The sequence below is a fragment of the Anolis carolinensis genome, unplaced genomic scaffold (genome assembly GCF_035594765.1).
Source record: "Anolis carolinensis isolate JA03-04 unplaced genomic scaffold, rAnoCar3.1.pri scaffold_10, whole genome shotgun sequence".
Lineage (NCBI taxonomy): Eukaryota > Metazoa > Chordata > Lepidosauria > Squamata > Dactyloidae > Anolis > Anolis carolinensis.
The window spans coordinates 11147424-11173234 of NW_026943821.1; the positions used below are offsets into that span (position 1 = coordinate 11147424).

Genomic DNA, 25811 nt, shown 5'->3' on the forward strand with positions numbered 1-25811 from the left:
GAAAGTCATCATTGCAGAAGAGATTTCCAGTTTCACAATCTGCCTGATATCTAATAGCTCTGTGAGCAGGGATATATGTTCACATGGAAACATTCTTCACCACAATCTGAACATATGAATTAATCGGTAGAGTTAGGCAGTGAGAATTCTTCAGATTAATTTATATTTTTAAATTATGGCAAAACTTTTGTTATACAAAGAGCTACCTCTCATCTATTATTTATTTATTTACTAGCTTGGGTACCCGGCATGGCCAGGGTAATTTGAAAAATTCAATTTTTAATTGTACAAAATGCATAAGTTTGTGGATTAACTGCAATTGACATCATGCCAGGTTAACCCTGGTTCTTTAACTTTGTTATGTTGGGCAAGTTTGCTCTAGATGCATCAACAGTGGGCCCCCTTATCTCCATGGGAAGCCTCCTTGAAAAAGAATAAAAGCCCAAGCTTTCTTCCATTGTCCCGGCGGCTTCATGGCCCAGATCTGTCCAACAACAAGGAAATTTGTCTCGAGGTTTCAACATATTTGAAGGGAGGTAGCGGCTGGAGCTTGAGACTGAAAGAAGAAAGGACCCTCAGCCAAGTGGAGCCAATTAAAGTACCCCTTCCCTCATTAATGCAGAAACAGCTCCCATCGCTCTTTGAAGTCTCCCTTTACGAAGGACCAAGTGCTAATTTCATTTGACGTTTTAATTGGTGTCAAATCTTTAATATATTTATCTGTTCCAGATAGATAACGCAGCGCAGGGGCTGTGTCTGTGTTATTATTTTTGCCTTGAGGCAGCAGGAAAATGGCATGTTGGTAGCATCATTGTTATTATTGATTATTATTTGGAAAATGTAATTCCAGACGCCGGACTGCCTTGTTTGGCATTTTATGAGGGCTGCGACTCTATCTTGCTGCTAATAAAGTCGAGTGACAAGCTTGGCCATGTTTAAAATTCACAATATCAGGAACAGCTTGTTTCAGCCGTCGGTGGATTAAAAATAAAAGGCTTAGCAGAGATCAGGATTGGAAATGCTGCAATGCAATCATGCTTCCTAGGCATTTGCTGGGTGGATTTAAAGGAATCCAGTGTCTAGGACTACTATATAAGAAGAGGAATTGTTACTGCTGGCTGTTTGTGTGTTACAGAATTAGGAATAGGATGGCGCAATGAGCCTGTGATAGAGGCACGTAAGCAGCCCAATGGCTAGTATTTTGTTATAAATCAGTTATGTAATGTTTTCTAGTGACCTGTGTTACAAAGATCTGTGTGGCTACATGGATCACAATGAATGCTTTGCCAAATAGCACGCCTGTAAATTGTAGACTTCAAATATTGGAGTGCCACTCCCAGCATTTGCCACATTGGTAAAGATTGATCGGAGTGGCAATCCGCTAACAACAGGAGGGCCACACAATTCCCATCACAGATGCTCTGAGAATGAGCCATGCAAAACATGTGTAACCTAAGATAAACTTTGCCTAACCTAAGTAGCGTGATTGGCTTCGGTGCTCCCACTTGACACAAACTAAGGAGAAGGCAGATGTTACAAGTAAACAAGAAAAGCAAGGAAGAGCAAGAAAGAGACAGCTGAAAGTCATGAGACTCCTTCCTGGATTCCACCCCTAGCATATCTTTAGGAATATGCCCTAAAAGGGTTTGAAAATGCTTTTACTGTCTGCCCAGTTTTCTGTGTTTTAAGTTATAGTCCAGGTTATTTTAATTGTACAAAATGCATAAGTTTGTGGGTGAACTACAACACACCAGGTTGACCCTGAAAAATTCCATCAGTTCTTAAACTTTGTTATGTTGGGCAAGCTTGCATAATCGGCGGGGTTCAGTGTGCTCTCTGGCTGTAGGGTAAACTACAACTCCCGCTATGGTGAGTCAGTTCCCTCAAACCCCTCCAGTAGGTTGAGCTAGTCATGGGGGTTCTGTATGCCAAGTTTGGTCCAGGTCCATCAGCGGTGGAGGTCACTGGTTTTTTGGTTGCAGGTGAACTACAACTCCCAGATAAGAAGGTCAGTTTTCCCTAAACCCCTCTGGTAATCAAATTTCAGTGTATCAGGTATGTGTGCCAAGTTTGGTCCAGAGCCATCGGTGTTTGAGTTCACAGTGCACTCTGGATGTAGGTGAACTACAACTCCCCCAAATTAACAACAATTTCCCCAAAAGACCTCCAGTATTTTTTGCTGGTCATGGGGGCTCTTTGTGCCAAGTTTGGTCCAATTCCATCTTTGGTGGAATTCATTGATTGCAAGTGAACTCTACATCCCAGTACCTACAACTCCCAAATATCCAGACCAAATCCCTTCAAAACCCACCAGTATTCAAATTTGGGTATATCGGGTATGAATGCCAAGTTTGGTCCAGATCCATCATTGTTTGGGTACATAGTGTGCTTTGGATGTAGGTGAACTACAACTCCTAGAAATCCCTCCAAAGACCCCCAGTATTTTTTGTTGATCATGTGGGTTCTTTGTGCCAAGTTAGTTCCAGGTCCATCATTGGTGGACTTCAGAGTACTCTTAGATTGCAGGTGAACTATACATCCCAGGACCTACAACTTCTATAAATCATGGTGAATGCTTCCCATACCCCTCCAGTAAGTTCAGTTGCTGATCAATTCCTCTGTCTACTGTTTGTCATGAAAACGATAGGAAAGGGTTCTTGGAGAGGCAGGGCAGAGTCATGCCAATTCCACATCAATGAAGAGAGTCAGAAACACTGAGATGTCTATGGTGGAGGAAACGCATAAAATCTAGAAGGAAATTGTCCCCATATGAAAGCCTTCACTTGGGTGATGGGCAGTATTGTGTTCGTGGAGGGCATTGGTAGGGCTCTTGGACATTGGAGGGAGGGCCATTGGTGTCTCCTGAGCCTTGGCCATAGCTGTTTGTGGAAGTTGAAGCTTGTTTGAAGTAGATACCTCAGTCATACATATAAATACATATTTCCACTTTTATTATGTGTATAGATGGGACAGCAACTACCACCTCCACCATAAACAACTGGGCAGAAATAGCATTTGCCCTTGCCCCGTTGTCAGGTGCCATCCAACGATGACGAAAAATGGATCTGGAAAGCTGAGAACCACTCAGTGTGTGTCCTCAGGAGGCGCAATGAGAATGATATAGTCTTTCAGATGTTATTGAATTTCCAGCATCCTTCAATATTGGCTGCGGCGGCAGCTGGTGGCTCTCGTCCTGTGGGCGGTGAATCCATTCCTGGCTTTAAAGGAGCTACCCGAGGTGCTGAAGCTATTTAGGAGTAGCATTCAGCATATTGGGGAGCTTCTCTTAAGCCTGGATGAAACCCCAGATTCACTATTCTTCCTGACATGGGAGCAAACAGCCACTATTATAGGTTGAATAGACTTGCCCTCTAGGAAACCGCACTCGGCCCATCCTAACCAAAAGAAATCCCATTCCCCTTCAGGTCTGCCGGCAGCTGTTTACCTTGACTTGTTGATCTCTTCATTTCTTTTAGAAGCGAAAAAAATGTGCAGCGGGCCCAAGTGTGGATGCAGCGCCTCTGTGACCACCTGGAGCTGCAGCGCTTTTTGCAGAACTGCCATGAGGTAGGTTGCAACTTCCACTGCCAATAGGATTTATGGAGGAATTTTTCAGCCCTTTGGCTATCATGTCTTCTGAAATACATGGACAAACTGGGGCATACTGATAACAGGGGATTAGGGTATGTTCAGATGGGACTTATTCAGACATGGCTTCCCCATGCCTCCTTGATGCCTGAATAAATCCCATCTGAACATACCCTAATCCCCTGCTACCAATATGCTCCAGATAGTCCATGGATGTTCGGTAGAAAACAGGAGGAACTTTGATACCATCCAAAGAACCCTCTCTAGTGAGTATGTAAGTTGATGTCAACTTCCTGAGTTGCTAGCTTTCTACAGGCAAGGTATTTTCTTAACATAAAGAACAAGCATGCAACTCCTCCTCTTTGTAATCTGCAGTAATATAATCCAGGGAAAGCTCCACCACTCGGTTCTGCTGAATGGATACATCTGATCTTAGAGGTATTTGAGAATGTCAGAAGAAGGATGAAGGACCCAAGGGGCCCTGGTCCTAGGGACATCAAAAAGATGCCCCCCTCCCATGCCACTCTCGGGAATAAATGCAGCTTCCTTTCCTCTAATGATTCTCTTTGAATTTGCATTTTTGGTCCCACCCAGGAAGACATTTTCTATTTCTCCTTAATTAGGGTAGCATATATGTTTCCAGGCTGTCCTTTGGTTATGCTAATGAACCCTTTGCTGGGCATATGTGTGCCAGTTTTCCCTCTCCCCGCATCCCACAGTTTTTCTAGCACATCCACCTTCCTCATTTATGGTGCATGTGGGTTGCAATGGCCGCAGTAATCCCCATGTGGGACCAGAATATGGCCAGATGCCCCTGCATTGCAAAGAAAGGGGGGTCGGGTCCTGCAAACAGGATCAGATGCACTATTGGCTTTAAGGGGATGGTAGGCAGCCAAAGGAGGCCTGGACAGAGGACAATATGCAAAATGTCTGAGCAGCTAGAGTTGGGGATGCAAGAAAGACAGTTGTGTTATCGAAGGCTTTCATGGCTGGAATCACTGGGTTACTGTGAGTTTTCCAGGCTCTATGGCCATGTTCCAGAAGCATTCTCTCCTGATGTTTTGCCCCCATCTATGGCAGGCATCCTCAGAGATTGTGAGGTCTGTTGAAAACTAGGCAAATGGGGTTTATATATCTCTGGAATAATGTCCAGGGTGGGAGAAAGAACTCTTGTCTGTTGGATGCAAGTGTGAATGTTGCAGTTGGCCAGCTTGATTAGCATTGAAAAGCCTGGCAGCTTCAAAGCCTGACTGCTTACTGTCTGGGGGAATAACACTCAGGGGAATTCCAGACAGAAAACAATCAGGGCCAGCTAACACATCCTAACAAAAGATTCCCCCAGGCAAGAAGCAGCCAGTCTTTGAAGCTGCAGGCCATTCAATGCTAATCAAGGTGGCAAATTGCTACAGTAACACTTGCCTTCCCCAATAAAGGCCCGGGCTGTGGCGCAAGCTGGTGAGCAGCCAGCTGAGACCAATCACTCTGACCAAGAGGTCATGAGTTCGAGGCCAGCTCAGAGACTGCGTTTGTCTTTGTCAAGGCATTGAATGTTTGCCTTATATGTGTAACTAGCTGTGCCCAGCCACGCGTTGCTGTGGCGAAGTATGGTGGTATGGGAAATAAAGTATTGAGGAATTGGTGGTAGTTTAGGTTAAGGGTCCCCTGGGCTGAGTGGGTTGCTAGGAGACCAAGTGAGCTGAGCTTAGCCTTCTAACTGGCAGCAATTGGATAAAAACAGTTATTCCTCTCCCTCTAATTAGGACTTTATTTTTCTTTTCTTTTTGTTGTATCAACCTAGAGGCATGGATGAGGGGTTGTGCTGTCAATTTTCAAGGTTGTGGGGTGTTTACTTTTGTTGTTTTGTCCGCTGCCGTGATGCCATCACTCTTTTATATATATAGATGTGATTCGCCCTGAGTCCCCTTCGGGGTGAGAAGGGTGGAATATAAATACTGTAAATAATAAATAAATAAATAAATAAATAATGTGAAAACACTGCTTGACCAAATTGAAGGCGGTTGAGAACATTGCAATGCAGACACTGAGGTCTCAGAGGTTGTGGGGTCTATTGGAAACTAGTCAAGAGGGGAATGTCCAACGTGGGAGAAAGAACTCTTGTCTGTTGGAGGCAAGTGTGAATGTTGCAGTTGGCCACCTTGATTAGCATTGAATGGTCCTGCAGCTTTAAGGACTGGCTGCTTACTGCCTGAAACACTCAGAAAGCAGGGGAATTCCAGACAGAAAACAATCAGGTCCAGCTAACACCTCCCAACAAAGGATTCCCCCAGGCAGTAAGCAGCCAGTCCTTGAAGCTCCAGGGCCATTCGATGCTAATCATCAAAGTGGCCAATTGCTACATTAGCACATTAACAGAGTAATAGACGTAGCAGAGAATGCTTCTTGAACATGGCCATACAGCCCAGTAAACTCACAGCAACCCAGTGATTCCGGCCATGAAAGCCTTGGACAACACATCTCCTAGTGGGGTTTGCAAGGGAGAGGTTGCCCTGCAAATAGGAGAGGCTTTGGACGCATTTATTTGCCTACCAGTTTCACCTGGAAGGGGGGGGGGGGAGCAATGTATGCCTGTCTTTCCTGATGGAGATTTTAGAATAGGGCAGAGGGACACTATTTTGGTATCACCCCCCCCTCCTAAACATCCCCCTTGAGAGCCATATGGGCTTCCCCGTCCTCATGGAGAGGTCAGCTGAGGTAAGGCGAACACGTGAGAGCCCCCCTCCTTGATGTATTGGAAGGAGGGGGCACCAAGGCGCCTTTCAAACCCCCTCCTTCCCGTCTGTTGAGGGAAAAGGAGAGAGAGCGCCTCCCCCCCCCTTTCCCCCCTCCTCCTCAGTGGTTTCGTCCGCTGCCGCAGCAGCCAGTGAAGGACCAGAGCGGAGCGAACCAATGCGGGAAGGGGGGGGGGAGTTGTTGTTGCTCTTTGCTGCGGGAGACGCGGGGTTAGAGAGGAAAGGACTGACGCGCGTCTCCTTCTTCCTCTTCCTCTACCAAACCCGTGCAGCTCGATGGCTGGGTGGCCGAGAAGGAGGCGCTGATGGCCGGCGAGGGCTCCCGCGATAGGGACGCCTCTTCTTGGAAGCAGGAGCAGCATCCGCAGCAGCATCCGCAGCATCAGCCTTTGCAGCGGGCTCCCAAGCGATGGCTCCGGCACCGCGCCTTCATGGCTGAGCTGGCCCAGAATAAGGAGTGGCTGCGGAAGATCGAGAAGGTGAGCTTCAGCACCCTGGAGAGCTGAGGGAGGAGGTTGGGGATGCCTGTCGCCACTCCTGTGTCCTCCTTTGCACGTGTGAATTGACTTTCGCATACTCCTTTGGGTCTGCGTGTTTTCCTCTTTGCATCCTTTGGAAGCTTCCCCTTGGGGCCTGGTTATTGCAGAATTATAAGGCAAGGGTTCTGTTTCAGCTGCCATGACAACATCCTATGGGATCCTGGGATTTGCAGTTTAGAAGGGGGAGGGGGGGGAGAGAGATGGGAATTCTCACCCAAAATAAAATCCCTTTTGGGATCTGATAGACTGGAATCATGGACCATAGCACTCAACTGTCTAATGCAGGTGTGGGCAAACTTCGGCCCTGCGGGTGTTTTGGACTACAACTCCCACAATTCCTAACAGCCACATGACCTTCTGGCAAACAAACTAGTCAAATATGGGCTTTAGAAAACTACGGTTAGGTGGATCTGTAATTGGCTAAGTGAATGAACCCAAAGGGTAATTCTCCCCAATGCTTCCTCTTCATCCTGGGTTGATGGTTCGAATCCAGGGAGCGGGGTGAGCTCCTGCTGTTAGCCCCAGCTTCTGCCAACCTAGCAGTTCGAAAACATGCAAATGTGAGTAGATCCATAGGAACTGCTCCGGCAGGAAGGTAATGGTGCTCCATGCAGTTATAGAGAGCAACAGATATCTATATATCTCTGTATAAGTGTTAAGTTGTTCTGTAACTAAATCAGTTATGACACTGATTTGTACAATGCATATAATATGTACAGTAAGATTATTAGTATCAATACCATGGGCAAAATACATATCAGTATCAATTATTCAGTCAAGAAAAATGTCCATAATAGACATTAAACAATACGTTCTCATTCACAAAATGTTCTGAATTCTCAACAGTTCCTCATTATTTCTTCTTAGGATTGTTCTTAAAATAAATACTAATATACTAATACTAATAATCTTTCAAAGGGCCAACTAATCCATGTATAGAGAATCCATGCATAAAGAGAGCCAACTATTATTATTACAGTAGAGTCTCAGTTATCCAACATAAACGGGCCAGCAGAATGTTGGATAAGCAAATATGTTGGATAATAAGGAGGGATTAAGGAAAAGCCTATTAAACATCAAATTAGGTTATGATTTTACAAATTAAGCACCAAAACATCATGTTATACAACTAATTTGACAGAAAAAGTAGTTCAATATGCAGTAATTATATGTAGTAATTACTGTATTTATGAATTTAGCACCAAAATATCACGATGAATTGAAAACATTGACTACAAAAATGCGTTGGATAATCCAGAATGTTGGATAAGTGAGACTCTACTGTATTTTAACAGTGGTCAGTGCTCTAGTTTTGTATCCATTTTGGGTCCCCAGATGTTCTTGAACGACAACTCCCATCACTTTTGATGACCCGCCATTTGGAAGTGGGGATAATGGGAATTGCAACCCAACAGTCCTTGTGACTCTGAGGTTGAGGAAAGATTAGAGGGCATTATAAGCTCAAACAACATATCCACAAGCCTTGTATCTCAATTCAAACTCCATTATCCTGTCTGCAAGAAGCCCCCAGTGGCGCAATGGGTTAAGCCCTTGTGTTGGCAGGACTGCTGACCAAAATGTTGGTGGTTCGAATCTGGGGAGCAGGGTGAGCTCCCGTCTGTCAGCTCCAGCTTCCCATGTGGGGACATGAGACAATCCTCCCACAGGGTGGTAAAATAGCCAGGCGTTTCCTGGGCAACGTCCTTGCAGATGGCTAATTCTCTCACACCAGAAGCAACTTGCAGTATGTTCTCAAGTCACTTCTGACACACACAAAAAATCCTGTCTGCACAGAATAACCTGCAAGCATCCAGGTGTGACTGTATCACAACTCCCATCAGTGCTAATTATTATGTCTAATGATAAGGAATATTGGAGTTGGAGTCCAGCATCTGGAGGGCTAGATAAAATGACATGAAGGGCTGGATTTGCTTTGAGACATGCGTTCTTGATATTTTTTGGAGAAGTCAAACTCTCTGGCCAGGAAATCTTTTCTTCTACCCCTTCCTTCTCCCATGTTCCAAATGTATGCCGACTGGTTGTGCATATGCTTCGACATGCATTGGTTGTTGTCCTGATACTCCTAAAAATGTTTAGCTTTCACTTTTTCCATGGCATTGCACATAATTTTCCTCCATAAAACAACAAACCGACATACCCATTTTTTATTTGATGGATTTTTGACATGTCTGAATGGGAATTAGCCAAACATGGGTTGATCTTCATTGTAAGAATAAGCAAGTATGCATGGTTTCCCAGAGTGGATGGGGTTTTTGCAACGTAGTCCATCTCAGATTTCATCCTAAACAGATGGTGTTGGAATAGGTTTCCCCTCCAGATCACCATATGGCTTAGAGAGAGGAGTGCCATAGTAAAGCCCCTCATGGCCTGGGGTCATATGACTGATTCAAACTCCCCCTTTTCCTGATTTCATCAGGCTTTATGGAGCTCTCATGCGACCCTGCTGAGAAAGAGATCAGGTTGCACCTTCTGTATGTGTATCTTATATGTGTGTGGGTGGTAAATTTGGGGGAAGAACAAGTGCTTTGCACGTTGAAAATCTCACATGCCATTCCCTGGCAGCATTTTCAGGAATCTTGGAGTTTGCATTTTACAAAGAGGCATTTAACATTCTTGGCCAAAGCGAGGCTCCTATAGGATTGAACCATGACAGCTAAGGGGGAATATTAGCACCATAATTGGAGCCCCCAGATGGCGTAGTGGACTAAGTGACTTGAAGGTTGGGTTGCTGACCTAAAAGCTGCCAGGTTCGAATCCCACCTGGGGAGAGTGTGGATGAGCTCCCTCTATCAGCTCCAGCTCCATGCGGGGACATGAGAGAAGCCTCCCACAAGGATGGTAAAAACATCAAAACATCCGGGCGTCCCCTGGGCAACGTCCTTGCAGACGGCCAATTCTCTCACTCCAGAAGCAACCCCGGTTGCTCCTGACACGAAAAAAAAGCACCATAATTCTGTAGTGTGAATGGATTCTAGGCTGGATTTTTAAAATCATGTCAGAAGCGACTTGAGTACATACTGCAAGTCACTTCTGGTGTGCGAGAATTGGCCATCTACAGAGATGTTGCCCAGGGGTCACCTGGATGTGTTATCATCCTGTTGGGAGGCTTCTCTCATGTCCGTGCAAGCTGGAGCTGACAGATGGGAGCTTACCACATCTCGCAGACTCGAACTGACAACATTCAGGTCAGCAGTCCAGCCTGCACAAGGGTTCAACCCATTGCCCCACCGCAGCTCCATCGGCTGGATTAAGTGGCTCAAAAGATGTCAGCTTCTGTTGTTTACAAAAACCCATATCTTGAAGTGTGTGTCCTCTTTGGATCTTATCCAAACACTTTATGTGTTGGGTAAAGTTTTATGAAACTGCAGGGCAGATCCTTCTTGGTGGTGGCATTTTTCTTGTGGAATATTCTTGCTGAGGAAAGGTTCACTTGCTGGCACCTTTATTTATTCTTCATTCTGGTTAAGACTACTTTTCTTTGATTCAAGAGGCTTGCCGCTGCTACTCGTTTCTGTTATTTATTGACTTTGTGAGTTTCTTTTTTTAAAGTTGGTTGTTTCCTTGTGAATGTGTCTGTCTTCAAGTTGCCTGATGATTTATGAATTTTCTAGGGTTTTTCTAGGCAAGAAATACTCACTCAGATGTAGTTTAGCTTGTTTCTTCCTCTGAAAAATAGACTATGACACCTGCTATTCATTGATACTAATCAGAGGTCCCTTCTACACTGTCATATAATGCAGATTATCAAAGCAAATATTCCACGTTATCTGGTTTGAACTGGATTATATGAGTCTACACTGTCATATAATGCAGATAGTGGTGCAGTGGGTTAAATTCTTGTGCTGTCTGAACTGCTGACCTGAACATTGGGTTGCTGACCTAACGGTTGCCAGTTCGAATCTATGACACCGGGTGAGCTCCCATCTGTCAGCTCTAGCTTGAGGGGACATGAGAGAAGCCTCTCATCTAACACATTCGGGCGTCCCCTGAGCAACATCTCTGTAGATCAGGGGTCCCCAAACTAAGGCCCGGGGGCCGGATGCGGCCCTCCAAGGTCATTTACCTGGCCCCCACCCTCAGTTTTAGACTTCGCCTCGCCCAAAGTCTGAAATGACTTGAAGGCACACAATACCAACAATCCTACTTAACTTGACTATCTCATTGGCCAGAAGCAGGGCCACACGTCCCATTGAAATCCTGATATGTTTATGTTGGTTAAAATTGTTTTTATTTTTAAATATTGTATTGTTCTTTCATTTACTAATATTGTGCTATGGTAATAATTGAATATATTGTGTATACATATAGTATTGATACTAATATTATAATGTAAAACAATATAATACTAATAATTATACAATATAATAATATTAATTATACATTATATATTAAACTAGCTGTGCCCGGCCACGTGTTGCTGTAGCTTATGGGAATGCTTTGTTGGCCAGGTGGAAAAGCAGTGAATAGCCTTGCAGCTTCAAAGCCTGGCCATTTTCTTCTTATGGGAATCCTTGTTTGATGAGCTGGAATACAAAGGAATAGACTTGCTGCTTGGAAGGCTGGATTATATGGCAGTGTGGAGTCAAGATAATCCAGTTCAAAGCAGATAATATAAGATTCTAAATGGGTTATATAGCTGTGTGGAAAGGCCTTGAGTCTACACTGCCATATAATCCAGTGCAAATTAGATAATCTGTGGAAGAAGCCTAAGTGAGGCCTAACTGTGCCTGTCCCCTGGGCTGAGTGGGTTGCTAGGAGACCAAGTGGGCAGAGATTAGCCCTCTAAACTGGATGATAATTCGGCCCCTCAACAGCCTGAGGGATCATGAACCGGCCCTCCACTTAAAAAGTTTGAGGACCCCTGCTGTAGATGGCCAATTCTCTCACACCAGAAGTGGTTTGCAGAGTGTCACTTCTGACACGATAAAAAAAGTTCAAAGCAGATAATTTGGATTTTATATGGCAGTATAGAAGGGGCCAGAAGTGACCTTTCTTATCTTCCAAACTCAGATTGCATCTGGTGTCTTTAGATGTTGTTATTGTTTTGTGTGCCTTCAAGTTGTTTCCAGTTTAGGTCCCTTCTGCACTGCCATATAAAATCTAGATTATCTGCTTTTGAACTGGATTATATGGCAGTGTAGACTCAGATAATCCAGTTAAATGCAGATAATGTGGATTATCTGCTTTGATAATTTGGATTATATGAAAGTGTAAAACAAACCTCAGTATAACAGGGTTTTTTTTGGGTGGGGTTGCCAGAGTTCCTCCAGATTTTGCCTCCTCCTGAAGCTGAGAGAGCATGACTTGCCTAAGGTTTCCAGGCTAGAACTGAGTATACAGACCCTGCTGTCCAGGCTTGTAGTCCAGTCCTCAAATGCTGCACCCTGCTGGCTTTGCCCAAAAGGAAACATGGCTGTTCTGTGACTTGCTGTGAATATATTTCTGGAAACGCTATGCACGTGTTCCTATCTGTGTAAACAAGCCTCTGTTCTGTCAGCATGAAGTTGTCAGCCAGGAGGGATCCAGGGAGGAGGACAGACTCCTGCAATATTTGGGGCCTGCTGTGTATTTTTGTTGGCACGGTGCCACCCTGTGATCTCTCGCAGTGGCAGATGGCATTGTGGAGGAGGCCTCTCTCCAGAGGTCCATGCTCCAAAATGCAGGAGACCCCGTGCAAAGCCAGCGGATGGGGACGGGGAAGGAGCAAGAAGGGAACAAAACAGCAACCGATCAGGAATTTAATGCGGGGAAGGCCTTTCTTTTATAAAACCATCCATTTGTCTGGATGGTTTTTTTTCTCTCCTGCAGAATTTAGGCAGATGGTTTTGATCTGTCCCAAGTCTTTGAAAACCCTCAGGTCTCCTAGAAATGCACGAATGCCAAGGTTGACCCATTTCCTTCCCTTCAACTAGAAAGAGTCACAATCCACCGCTGGAGAGAAATGCTGATGCAAGACATTTTAAAGATAAATTGTTTAGAACTGGGTATCCCTTATCCGGAACATCAAAATATGAAAAACTCTGAAATGGAAAACTGTCCCCAAGGGTGGCTGAGAGAGTGAAGCTTTTGCTTTCTGGTGGTTCTGTGTACCCTAGCTTTGTTTCATACCCAAAATTATTAACCTTATTATATTATATATAAAACTACTATGTGTATGTTGCACCCTAGCCCTGAGGCACCTCTTCACCCAGCACCACACCAGAGGCCAATAATTCAATAATAAGGAGTTTATTGAATAAGGAATAATACAAGGGGGGAAAGGATTGTATCCAAAAGTAACAGGAAATAAACAGCAATATACAAAATCAGTCAGAGTTCAATAAAACTCCTTAAGAAATCCATGGAAACTTCATAGGAACTAGAAATCCAAGACCATAGAAATAATCCAAGGTAAAATTCAGGAACATGAACACAGGAAACTTGTGTTGTCGAAGGCTTTCATGGCTGGAATTACAGGGTTGTTGTGTGTTTTCCGGGCTGTATGGCCATGTTCCAGAAGCATTCTCTCCTGACGTTTCACCCACATCTATGGCAGGCATCCTCAGAGGTTGTGAGGTATATACGGTACTTCACAACCTCTGAGGATGCCTGCCATAGATGTGGGCGAAACGTCAAGAGAGAATGATTCTGGAACATGGCCATACAGCCCAGAAAACACACAACAACCTCACAGGAAACTTAATCCAGGCAAAACTCTTCCAAGTTACATAAGAATGAACATGAAACAAGAATCTAGACATTACAAGAGTCAAATATTTGAAAACTTGACTACATGAACAGAAGACTGTTTCCCCATGGCAGAGTTGTCTTCTCTGAAATGCTGTGAATCCCAACACCTAATTTAAACCCAGCAAGGCACTCATGACATTATCCTTGCCACACCTGGACCTGCTATCGTGTCCATTTGCTTCCATTAATTGTCCATTTGGAAACATAACTCTTGCTTTGGGGGGAAATGTCTTGTACTGGTGTAACAAGAGCTATTTGAATGCCCTTTCCCCCAGCTTGGGTTGAGTGGCAAGTGGATTTTTTTCGCAGTTAAGGGCTGAGGAGGCTCATGAGCATCTCTGTAAGGAGGTGATATGAGGCTTTTTCTTTGTAAGAGAGAGAAACAAGCGGAAGATAGTATTTTGAGGAGTGTGCCATTCCTCCCCCCCCCCCTCAATCCACACAGATAGTAAAATCACATTGGTTAATAGGAATGAGGTCAGTTTGTGAGGCAGCATTTTTGCGGAAGTTGCGTAATGTTGTTGTTAGTCAGAGTTGTGTAATGTTTGCTCTTCCAAGGCTTGACAATCTGATGGCCTTCCAGATGTTTGGGAGTACAGCTGTCATTGGCCCTGAACTTGGGCCATACTGTTTGTGGATTTTGGGAATTATAGTCCCGGATATCGGGGAAAGAGATGTGTTGCTTAACCTGTCATAAGAAGATCTAAAGAAATCCTGTAGCTGCTCTGAGACTGGTTAAAAAAATACAACCAAAGCTTTTTTTTTCTCAGATGCTGTTATGTAATATGGTGCATGACAAACTCTTTAAGAAAACTAGAAGTTCCCTGAAACTGAAACAGATGAAAACAGGACAAGCTAGTCCAGCATTCTGTTCCCAGAGTTGCCAACCAGGAGTGCTTTCAGACTTAACAGTTATAATGCTATGATTCCACTTTAACTAGTATGGCTGTAGTTTGTGGAATGTTGAGGTTTGTAGTTAAGTAAAACTGCAAATCCCATCATCCCACAAGATGTTGCTATGGCAGTTAACATGGAATGATAGTGCTATAATTGTGTAATCTAACATGGGCATCTAGTATCTTAATGGGAAGTCCACTCAGTGGCCATGTGAGTTGCTGTAAGTTTTCTGGGCTGTATGGCCATGGTTCTAGAAGCATTCTCCCACATCTTCAAAGGTTGTGAGGTGTGTTAGACACTAGGCAAGTGAAGTTCATATATCTGTGGAAGGTCCAGGGTGGGAGAAAGAACTCTTGTCTGTTGGAGGCAAGTGTGGATATTGCAATTGGCTAACTTCATTAACATTGAATGGCCTTGCAGCTTCAAAGCCTGGCTGCTTCCTACCGGGGGAATCCTTTGTTAGGAGATGTTAGCTGGCCCTGATTGTATCCTGTCTGAAATTATTTTTCATCGCAGGTTCCCCAGCAACTGAAATACAGATACTTATACTGCCTTAGATACAGGAGCGATATATAACCAACCTCACTAGTCTTAAATTCAATGAATTACTGCAATGAACCCTTAAAGTAATTCAAACTGGCAGCCATATCTATATCTTGCAGCAGCAAATTCTATAAGCTGACTTTCGGAATGCATGCAGAATATATTTTAATTGCCACTAAGCAGTAGTCGGTTTCTTTGCACAACATTGTCATAGAAAGGGAATAACTAAATACAGCTTTTACAATAATCTGAAATTGCAAAAATCTTATAATCTAATAAGGATAAGCCCAGGCAGATACCAGTTTTTAAACAAAACTCATATATATTTCAAATTTTCTAAGCATGTTAAGCGCTTTATGCAATACAAATACTCATAACATGTCTTCTAAGCAGTGTGTAATAGTGGCTTGAACATATGTATTTCCAGGTCTCTGAAAGGCTAGGGCTCTGCCATTGAAACTCATTAAGTGACCTTGGCCAGGTCGGACTCTGTCATCCGTAGAGGAAATAGTCTCGATTCTCTCTGAATAAATCTTGCCAGGGCCATCATAAGTCAAAGGTAACTTGAAGGCATCTAACCAGAAGGCTAGAAAAATATGCCACTGCCCTGTCAAATGAATAAGGCCTTCAAGAAAACACAAATCCTTTCCTCCCTGAGGAACCACACCATATAAATATGATGGAAAAGAGAAAAAATCTTGTTACTTGCGGATGTAGATAGAAACTTTAAGGATCCTTGTGCTGAAACCCTGTTAGCACCAGATTGATCAGATTCATGGGAAATAAAGCCATCAGTTGCTACCAATCATGATGAGCTATATATTATCTTCTGTATCAGATGTATGCCTCTGAAATGCTTTTGGTGCTCATGCCCTGTTTGTGGGTTCCATGCTGAAACATTTGTTGGGCAGTCTGGGCAACAGGATACTCGGACTGATCCCGTGTTAATTTTTCTTTGGGATTGCTGTGGTCTGGAATGTATGCATTGGATTATGATTCTGGAGACCAAGTTTTAAATTACTGTATTGTCAAAGGCTTTCATGGCTGGAATCACTGAGTTGCTGTGAGTTTTCTGTGCTGTATGGCCTTGTTCCAGAAGCATTCTCTCCTGATGTTTCGCCCACATCTGTGGTGGACATAGAGGTTGTGAGGTCTGTTTGAAACCAGGCAAGTAGGGTTTATATATCTGTGGAATGTCCAGGGTGGGAGAAAGAACTCTGGTCTGCTTGAGTGTGAATGTTGCAGTTGGCTACCTTGCTTAGCATTGAATAGCCGTGCAGCTTCAAAGTCTGGCTGCTTCTTGCCTTTTTGTGGGATGTTCTTACCCACAAGCTTGACAAGTCCACTACAGTCGCCAGTACTCCCATGGCCCATGCAGTTGGGCCAATCCATGTTTGCACTGGTAGGAATGGTATTGCTTTCTATGGAACATCATTTCCTACTTGGAGAGGGACCACAGTCTCATTCCGATCTGAGCTTCCCAAGAAGGCCAACTATCCACTTTTACAGCCATGCGCTCTACAAGATCCCTGGAACACCTTTAGCAGCTCAAGCACAAGCTCAAGTTCTACTTTTCCTAGAGAAAAGGGGGATGCAGAGAAGGAAAGAGGATATAAAGCAGTGGTTCCCAACCAGTGGGCCATGAAACCTAAAATTAGGTCCGTGAGACATACCCGGGGGGGGGGGGGGGATAAAATTCTTAGTGTCTTTGTTTTTAGGGCTGTTCCTGTGGTTATTTTGGATGCTGATTCAGAAAATTGCATTGGATAGACCACATCAGCTCTAGATTATTAAATATGGTTTTCTATAGGAGAACAGATGGCGACTACTGGTTGGCATATGTTCTGTGTCAGAAACTAGAGCCGATGTGGTCTATCCAATGCAATTTTCTGAATCAGCACCCCAAATAATCAAACGGAATCAAAAGTTGACCAAAAACTGATTCATAATTCTTTTGGTACTAATATTGGAGAGTGATCCTTGGTCAAAATGGTCCCCAGTCAAGTGTTCCCTGCTCAAGTGGACCCTAGTCAAAGTGATCTCCGGACAAGTGGTCCCTGTTCAAGTTGTCCGTGGTCAAAAAAGGTTGGGAACCACTGATGTAAAGGGAAAGGATGGGGAATGAGACTGCCCTTCCAGTCACAACAAGCAGCTGGTTCCACCTTGCTCTGATGATCGGGAAAAGCCGTCCTGTGTGATTCCTTGACTTCCAAAGCTACAAGGAAAGAGGATATGATTTACTGTAGTATACCTTTCTCAATTCACTTTGTATAGGACCTGTCTGGACGAAAGAAATCTGAATTTTGCAAAAGATTCTGCATGTGGCAATGGCAAACTCAGGCCAAGTCCCACATGACAGGTAGTACAGTGAAAAGAACAATGCTGTGGAAAGCAAGAGATGTGGGACACCCTTTTCCTTGGAGGATAGTATAGTGTTGAATGCCAAGTCATCGGTGTTCTTGAAGGTGCTGGGGGGAAAGGAGGCAAAGAATACAGGTCTGCGCCTATTTAAAGCAGCACCTGAGCTTCACAGCTAGAGGCTCCTGTTTGGGTCTTGGCAGCTCCCTGGACGTCCTCAACCATGACATCCCTTCCCTCCAAACCTCATACAAAGGAGATAATCTACTGCTAGAAGGGATTCTCCATAGATATGACTGTTCATCTGGATGAAGTTTTTCTGAGGACACAAAGCCTAGAGCCTCCAGAGTTCATGATTATATCAAGATGAGTAAACACAATTAGATAGAAAGAGCACAGCCGGAATTTAGGAGGGCATTTTGAAGGCTGAGGACAACAGTTTTTCAGTAGTCTAAATTCTCATCATCGTGGAATGAAGAAATAGCAAAGACAATTGAGATAAACAAGAAATAAAGAAAAGCATGGGTTGCTGTGTGTTTTCCAAGCTGTATGTCCATGTTCCAGAAGCATTCTCTCCTGACGTTTCGCCCACATCTATGACAGGCATTCCCACAGGTTGTGAGATCTGTTGGAAACTAGGCAAGTAGGTTTATATATCTGTGATAGGTCCAGGGTGGGAGAAAGAACTCTTGTCTGTTTGAGGCAAGTGTGAATGCTGCAATTGTCCACCTTGATTAGCATTGAAGGGCCTTGCAACTTCAAAGTCTGGCTGCTTCCTGCCTGTGGGAATCCTTTGTTGGGAGGTGTTAGCTGCCCCTGATTGTTTCTTGTCTTGACTTCACTTGATTTTTGAGTGTTGCTCAAAAACATTAAAAAAGCAGCCAGACCTTGAAGCTTAAAGGCCGCTCAGTGCTATCCAAGGTGGCTAATTGCAACATTCACACCTGCCTCAAGCAGACAAGAGTTCTTTCTCCCACCCTGGATATCATTCCACAGATATATAAACCCCACTTGCCTAGTTTCCAACAGACCTCACAAGCTCTGAGATGCCTTCCATAGATGTGGGCGAAATGTCAGGAGAGAATGCTTCTGGAACAGGGCCATACAGCTCAGGAAACTCACAACAACCCAGTGATTCCTGCCATGAAAGCCTTCAACAACTCAAAGAAAGCATGCTTTGGAACAATGATTTTGCAAGTAAGTCGCTCTGGAAAACCTACCTATGCTTCCTACCACTCTACCGAAGTACAGATAAATGTCTCTTTTTGCATGTCTCTTTATAATTGTGCCAAAGTTATATTACAACAGAGGAGGAAGAAAGAAAACTTAATTCAAAAGAATATACACAGAGAGAATAACACAGAAACTTTTAGAAAAGATAACCCACTCTCCAAATTAGTGCCTATGAATTAATTTCAACAGTGGGTTATCTTTTCTAGATAAGAGTCTATGAAGAGTTGCTGTCTGTATGCCACACATTGGACTGTTGAAGGAGATTCTGGTTCCATCGAATAACAGAAGCTGAGCATTTGATTTTTTTTTTTTTAGTGCTACAAAGGAAGCCTGTCATCTCCCTAAAATGTACTAAAAATCGCTTCCTCTGATTGAAAATTAATTTCCAAGATGCAAGCATAATTGGTTGAAGAACACATATAATCTAACAAATTCAGTGGCTGCTAGAGAAAAAAAAAATCAATTCATTCATGTCTTTTCCTCAAAAGGATATCACCAGTGGGGGTAACTGTTTGAGATGCATGAAGAGAAGTGAAATATCAGCTATTTGTTGGCGTACTGTCATCTTTAGAAGTTTTTAAGAAAATAAATCATGGTACTGGATATACCTGAGAGTTTCATATTTTACAAAGCAAATGTCTGTCTATCATGGTTGAAAGTATTTTATCTGAGAGCTGCATACTGCAAGTCACTTCTGGTGTGAGAGGATCACAGTGAAGACATCTGCTCTTGCGCTTTGCTACTCTGCTGCTGAATATGCATGCCCAGTGTGGAATACATCTCACCACATTAAAACAGTGGACTTGGCCCTTAATGAGACATGCCACTTTATCACAGGATGTCTACGCCTCACACCACTGGAGAAATTATACTGTTTAGCTGGTATTGCACCACCTGACACCCGCCGGGAAGTAGCAGCCAGTAATGAAAGGACCAAGGCAGTGACATCTCCAGCCCATCCTCTGTTCGGATATCAGCCAGCATGCCAATGCCTTAAATCAAGAAACAGCTTCCTAAGATCAACAGAGATATTCGCAGGAACATCTCAGCAAGTAAGAGTCCAAAGTGGCAAGCTAAAACCCAAAACCTCAATCCATGGCTGATACCAGATGAGAAATTTCCTCCTAAGCATATAGGGCAACTTGGAAAGCGCTGAACAGACTGCACTCTGGCACTATGAGATGCAGAGCTAATCTTAGGAAATGGGGCTAAAAGTGGAGTCCACGACAGCCTGAGCCCTCCACATGAACAATAGAGGACTTCTCACAGCAACACCAGGGACACTCTTCTGGACAAAGAAAATCTAGTATAATGCCAAGTTTTTAACTTTGTTTGTATTTTTATATGCATTATAACTGTATCCTCAATTCACTTCTGGCACTATAAATAAATAAATAAATCTAAGGGCTTTACGTTCTCTGCCTGATGGTTATATTCTTAATATTCTACACCCATTCAATGAAAAAGAACCATTGATACATCCTTTCCTCACATAATCACACTTTTCTAATCCAAAAAAACAGTGATGGAAGTCTGACCCCATCTTTGCTGGAAGAACACAATGAATGGGCCACAGTCTTTCTTAAAGTTGGTTAGAGATCTCTCATTCATTAATTAACATAGTAAGTTTATCCATTTCTGTATGTTCACTTATTTTCCTAAGCAAAACCTCTTTAGAAATCATTCTCTTTCCATTTTTGAGCATAGATAATTCTTGCTGCGTTGTCATACATAGCAATAACTTTCCACATTAGATTAGCGAATGTAGATTGTATGTATGTAATGTTTTCTGACTCTTTACATGTAGTAGTAATATGTTTTCTTTTCTTTTATAAAAAGTTTTTAAACTTTATTTTTGTTTGTTTTTACATCTATATGTAGGTTCTGTATTAGTTTAAATAAAAAATAATTAAATAAAAAAAAAGTGTTTGAGCAGCTCAACTAGCATCCCAAGAAACCAGAGCAATGTCTGGGCAAAACTTCCCCCCAGCTTCTGGCCTTTATTTCCCAGGTCCAGGGTTCCTTCCGCAAAGGGGTTTTTGCTTTGAAGGCAGGGTGACATATGGGCAACCACCTCTCCCTTTTGCTTTGCAGGAGGGCCAGCAACTGATTGAAGAGAAGCCAGAACTTGCAGAAACAGTCCGGAAGAAACTGGGTGAGATCCGGCAGTGCTGGGCAGAGCTGGAGTCCACCACGCAGGCCAAAGCCCGGCAGCTGCTGGAAGCCACCAAAGCTGACCAACTGGTGCAGAACTACACGGACCTCGACAAGCGGCTTCTCCGAATGGAGAGCCAGGTGCATACGATTGAACCTGGGCCAGACTTGACCAGTGTCAACAGCAACCTCAAAAAGCTACAAGTGAGTTTAGGAGCTGGAGACTGGGAGTTTATTTATGTGTCTATAGAATCCCATCATGGCAGAATTGCGGATACAGGACTCCAAGCAGAGAGATAGTTGTTAGCATCCAAGATGTAGGACTCTAGCTTTGGAGAGGAATGTGGGGTATAATGTGTTGTTGAAGGCTTTTATGGCTGGAATCACTGGGTTGTTGTGAGTTTTTTGGGCTGTATGGCCATGTTCTCTCCTGACGTTTCGCCCACATCTAATGCCTGCCATAGATGTGGGTGAAACATCAGGAAAGAATGAATGCTTTTGGAACATGCCATACAGCCCGAAAAACTCAAAGCAACCCAACGTGGGGTATAGCTGGCAGAGCTATACAAATAACATCCTGGGTTGTGTTTGGGTCTCTGATAGCTGTTCCCTTGTACAGCCAGGAGTCAGAAAGATGCTCTGTGCTAGTGATTCCCCATCCTGTAGTAGAAAAGAGTAGAGTTGTTGCCCTTTCAACTGGGCTGACGGGAGGGAAGTGCCACCTTTCAGTGGTCACGTATCCTACTTTCTAGTTGCCAATTCCCTTGGCACTTGGGCCAAAGAAAAGATAGAGACTCTTTCCAAAGCAACCAAGCATCCTTTCTGAAGGTCAGAAGGCCATCCACTGGAATTTTAATACCTCCACTTAGAAAATACCTCCAGTAAAAGAAAGAAATAGCAAGATGGAAGCACTAGCATTGCCCAAGGAGATAAGAACTCCAGTAATAGTGAGTTATGTAGGAAGGGTTGAAGCTGAAGCTGCAGCCAGTAGAAAGGGGAGTGTCTTGCAGATATTAAAGTTGTACCAGGAGAGGTAGGAACTCAGCTTATCTAATGGCAATAGAACTGTGAGTCCCTTGAAGATTAGATGACTAGTTAATGGGGGCTGAGAGGAGCAGGCTATGCTTTTGTTATCCTTTCACAAGGAGCATCAGATCCTGCCCGCTGTCCCTGGTTGGCTGATTCTCCCAACGGTTCATAGTCTTCTCTTTCAAAGGGATCTTCAGGAGAGGCTGGGAAGAACGTGATGGTATCTTGTTTTGTTTTCCAATGCTTTCTCTCTGAATTGTGGGCTATGCGGTCACGGGACCTGACTCCATAGGTGGGAGGGCTTCGTCAGCATTCTGCCAAGTCAAGACTTTGGTCCTTCTGAAAGAGCTGCTTCTATATTTATCATTTTAAGAGAAATTCATAGATTATTCTAATTCCACACATTTGTTTGTTCAGACCTGCCTAGGAAGGAGCAAGGGAAGCACTTTGAGAGTTTCACAAAGACATTTTAGAACTAGAGCTTTTCCATGTGATTTGCCATACAGCGCCTCAATCCAGTTGTTAATCCCAGTTAGAATAGGCCCACTGATTGGAATTTTTGGAAGCATTGACTTGCAAAGTCCCTATAGATCTCAGCGGCTTCAATTAGAATTGTATTTTAACCTGGATTCTTTGTTTGACAGGCCACGTGGAATACCCAGCCTGTGTAAAGACTATTCGCCACACTCCTATATTATGACTTTGCAAACAGGGTTGACCCAGGACATTTTGTTACCTGAGGCAGAATTGCAAATGACCATCCATGGGACAAAAGACAGTAAAATTATCCCTGAGACGGGAAATTCCTACTGAAAATGCCAAGAAGTGTTTTAATCACACTAGTATTGTTTAAATATGCAAAACTCTCCATGGATGTAAACATACAGCAATAATAATACATTCTGGAAGCCATGGCCCCTTCTGTACTGCCATATAATCCAGATTATCAAATCAGATAATCCAGATTATCTGCTTTGAACTGAATTATATTAGGCCCCTTCTACATTGCCATATACAATACAGATTATCGGCTTTGAACTTTGAAACATATAATCTATCAGAAAATGTGGATTAACAGATTTAATAATCTGGATTATATGGCCATGTAGAAGGGGCCTTAGTCTACACTCAGTTCAAAGCAAATAATCTGGATTTTATAGGCAGTGTAGAAGGGGCTCACAATTTTCTGTCTCTTCTTGGCTTCCCAATTCAGCAACCCGAGGCAGCTCCTTCATTCAGCCTTTTTCTTGGGCTGACCCTGTATATTGCAAAATTATCTGGAGGCGGGAGAGGAAATCTCCCATTTCATTGTCAGGAGTGATTTGAGAAACTGCAAGTTGCTTCTGGTGTGAGAGAACTGGCCATCTGGAAAGACGTTGTCCTGGATGTTTTACCATCCTGTGGGAGGTTTCTTTCATGTCTCCGCATGGGAAGCTGAAGCTACAGACGGGAGCTCACCCTGCTTCCTGGATTCGAACTGCCAACCTTTTGGCCAGCAGTCCTGCCGGCACAAGAGTTTAACTCATTGCACTACCGGAGGCTATAGGATTTGATTAATAATCCTAGAATTCGCCAGCCTTATTAATTCAGGAAGGTTGTGGGATTTATCACCCATTGCTTCTCAGGGACCTCCACATAACCATATAACCCAAAATATATAAATAAATATATAAGTAAATATCAAGGTAGAAAATCTCACAATATCTGCCTTGAACTGGGTTATCTAAGCAAATAATGTAGGGTTTTATTCAGCTGTGTGGAAGTGATGCCAGAGCTAAAGCCAGGGTTGGGAAAATATGATCCATGTGCTACATGAGGTTCTCAGTCCCTTTCCAGGAAAGTTTCCCGCTTATGATCTAAAGCAGCAACTTGTTGGAAGGAAGGATGGAAGGAAGGAGTGTCCACACCTTCATAAGAATGTGGCAGGAGTCTCGGGTGCTGCTTTCTTATATGACCAGTCATGGAGGGCAGGTGGCCCTTGCTTGCTTCTCCTCCTTTTGGCCCTTGCCGTCCTGTAGCCGCACGCCTCTCCTTGGCAGGGGCAACAGACATGGTCCTCTGGAGATGAAGGCACCCCAGCTACCTGGTTGTCTTCTCACACCAATCTCTCCGTTTTCCATCCTCAGCAGCCCGAGGCAGTTCAGAGCCCGCCTTTGCTCATCACATCCTAGTGCGGTTTGTCTCATCATGCTGCATGGCGGTACAGTAGCCCTTTTCTTTTAATCCATCTGTGTTGCATTCTGCTTTTTCTTTCCTTGTTCCTCTTTTTCTTGTTGCCTCAAGCAGATGTGGGGGCGGAGGCACCCTCCCCTCCGGCGATTCCTTTTCCCATGTTATGTTCCACCATCCTGTTTTTTGTGTTAATGGTTCTACATCTCCCATGAACTCTTGTCAGTTGCCAAGTAATTTCCACTGCCAGCTATTTGCCTCCTCCATGGCACTGTGCCCCCTTCCAAACATGCTTTGCAGAAGGGGAAATAGAAAGTCTAGTAGAGTCTAAGGGTTGGTGTTTGGGTTCTGTGCAGCTCCTGATCACTGCATGGCCTTGAACAAGCAGCTGGAAAGAGACAATGATTGCTGCTTTCCTGAGCAGGCTGTCCAAGAAGAAAATGTCCTGGGAAATGCACAGGCCCCCATCTGCAGCACTCAGCTTAACTATAATAATTTCACCACATTTGATGGTATTTATCAAGAGAAGAACATTACAGGAACATTTCTGTTGTGAAGGAGATGAGCCAGGGAAGGGAATGGTTCAGGCTGATCTAGTTTTAGGCCAGGAGCTTGATGGAAAAAAATCTGTTTGGCACCACATTGTTATGTTCTTCCTTGATCTTGCAGTGACCCCATTAATTCCACACACATTACACATGTCCTAGTGAGATCACTCTAACTAGCCACCATTTCCCTCCTGGCAAATTCACTTCTGTAAAAAGCCAGTCCACGTTTTGAATCCTTCACATTCAGTCACACAGCTATGGACCCTCCCATTTTGTGAGCATTTTATGTTGAGTAGAGGTGCACTAATGCTATCGTACCGGTATGTGAGCATCTATACACAACAACACATTTTTTTGAAAAATTCAAACCGGAAAAAAGGAAATTTCTGACTGAATGCTAACTCCCATCACCAGCTTTGCCTCCTACTATCTCCTCCGTCCAACAATGCTGCCTGGAGGAATGGCCACACACCTGAACATTCAAATTTTCTGTGTTGTCGAAGGCTTTCCTGGCTCAAATCACTGGGTTACTGTGAGCTTTCCGGGCTGTATGGCCATGTTCCAGAAGCATTCTCTCCTGAAGTTTCACCCACATATATGGCAGGCATCCTCATAGGTTGTGAGGTTTGTTGGAAACTAGCTAGGAAACAGCCAAGCTTTGAAACTGCATGGCTATTCAATGCTAATCAAGGTGATCAATTGCAACATTCACACTTGCCTCAAACAGACAAGAGTTCTTTCTCCTGAAATGGCAGACAAAGGTTTGAGGTAATGAGACAAAGAGAGTTCCAGTGGCTGTAGAAGAAAGACGTTTATTCTCAGTGACCAGAGAGAATATAGACCCTCCTGTCTCCAGGAAAAAAGGGTACCGAACAAAGAAACACAGGTTCTTTTATACCATTTTATTTTAAATTTGATTTTAAATTGTGTAACTACCTCTACCACGCTGAAGTTTTTCCTCTGGGCCCAGCTCCGCGTTTTTAGCTCTGTTTTTAACCATTTTATGCCGTGTGCTGACTTTTATAACTGTTCATTGATGTTATGTTTTTATTGATATGACATTGTTTTATTGCTGACCTTGTTTTATTGTTTTATTGCTGTTATTGTATTGTTGTCGGGCATGGCCCCATGTAAGCCGCTCCGAGTCCCTTCGGGGAGATGGGGCGGGATATAAAAATAAAGTTGTTATTATTATTATTATTATTATTATTATTATTATTATTATTATTATTTACCTGCATCATCTAAGCATT

The 25811-nt window shown here is 43.6% G+C and overlaps 1 protein-coding gene across 1 annotated transcript in view; it reads left to right on the forward strand.

Annotated features, from left to right (window-relative positions):
- sptbn4 (spectrin beta, non-erythrocytic 4) overlaps positions 1 to 25811 on the forward strand; it is a 78476-nt gene that overhangs the window by 33132 nt on the left and 19533 nt on the right. Inside the window, exons 19-21 of the mRNA XM_008113809.3 lie at positions 3477 to 3567; positions 6611 to 6817; positions 20753 to 21016. Of these exons, the coding sequence (XP_008112016.1) occupies positions 3477 to 3567; positions 6611 to 6817; positions 20753 to 21016 (562 nt within the window). The remainder of the gene's footprint in view (positions 1 to 3476; positions 3568 to 6610; positions 6818 to 20752; positions 21017 to 25811) is intronic.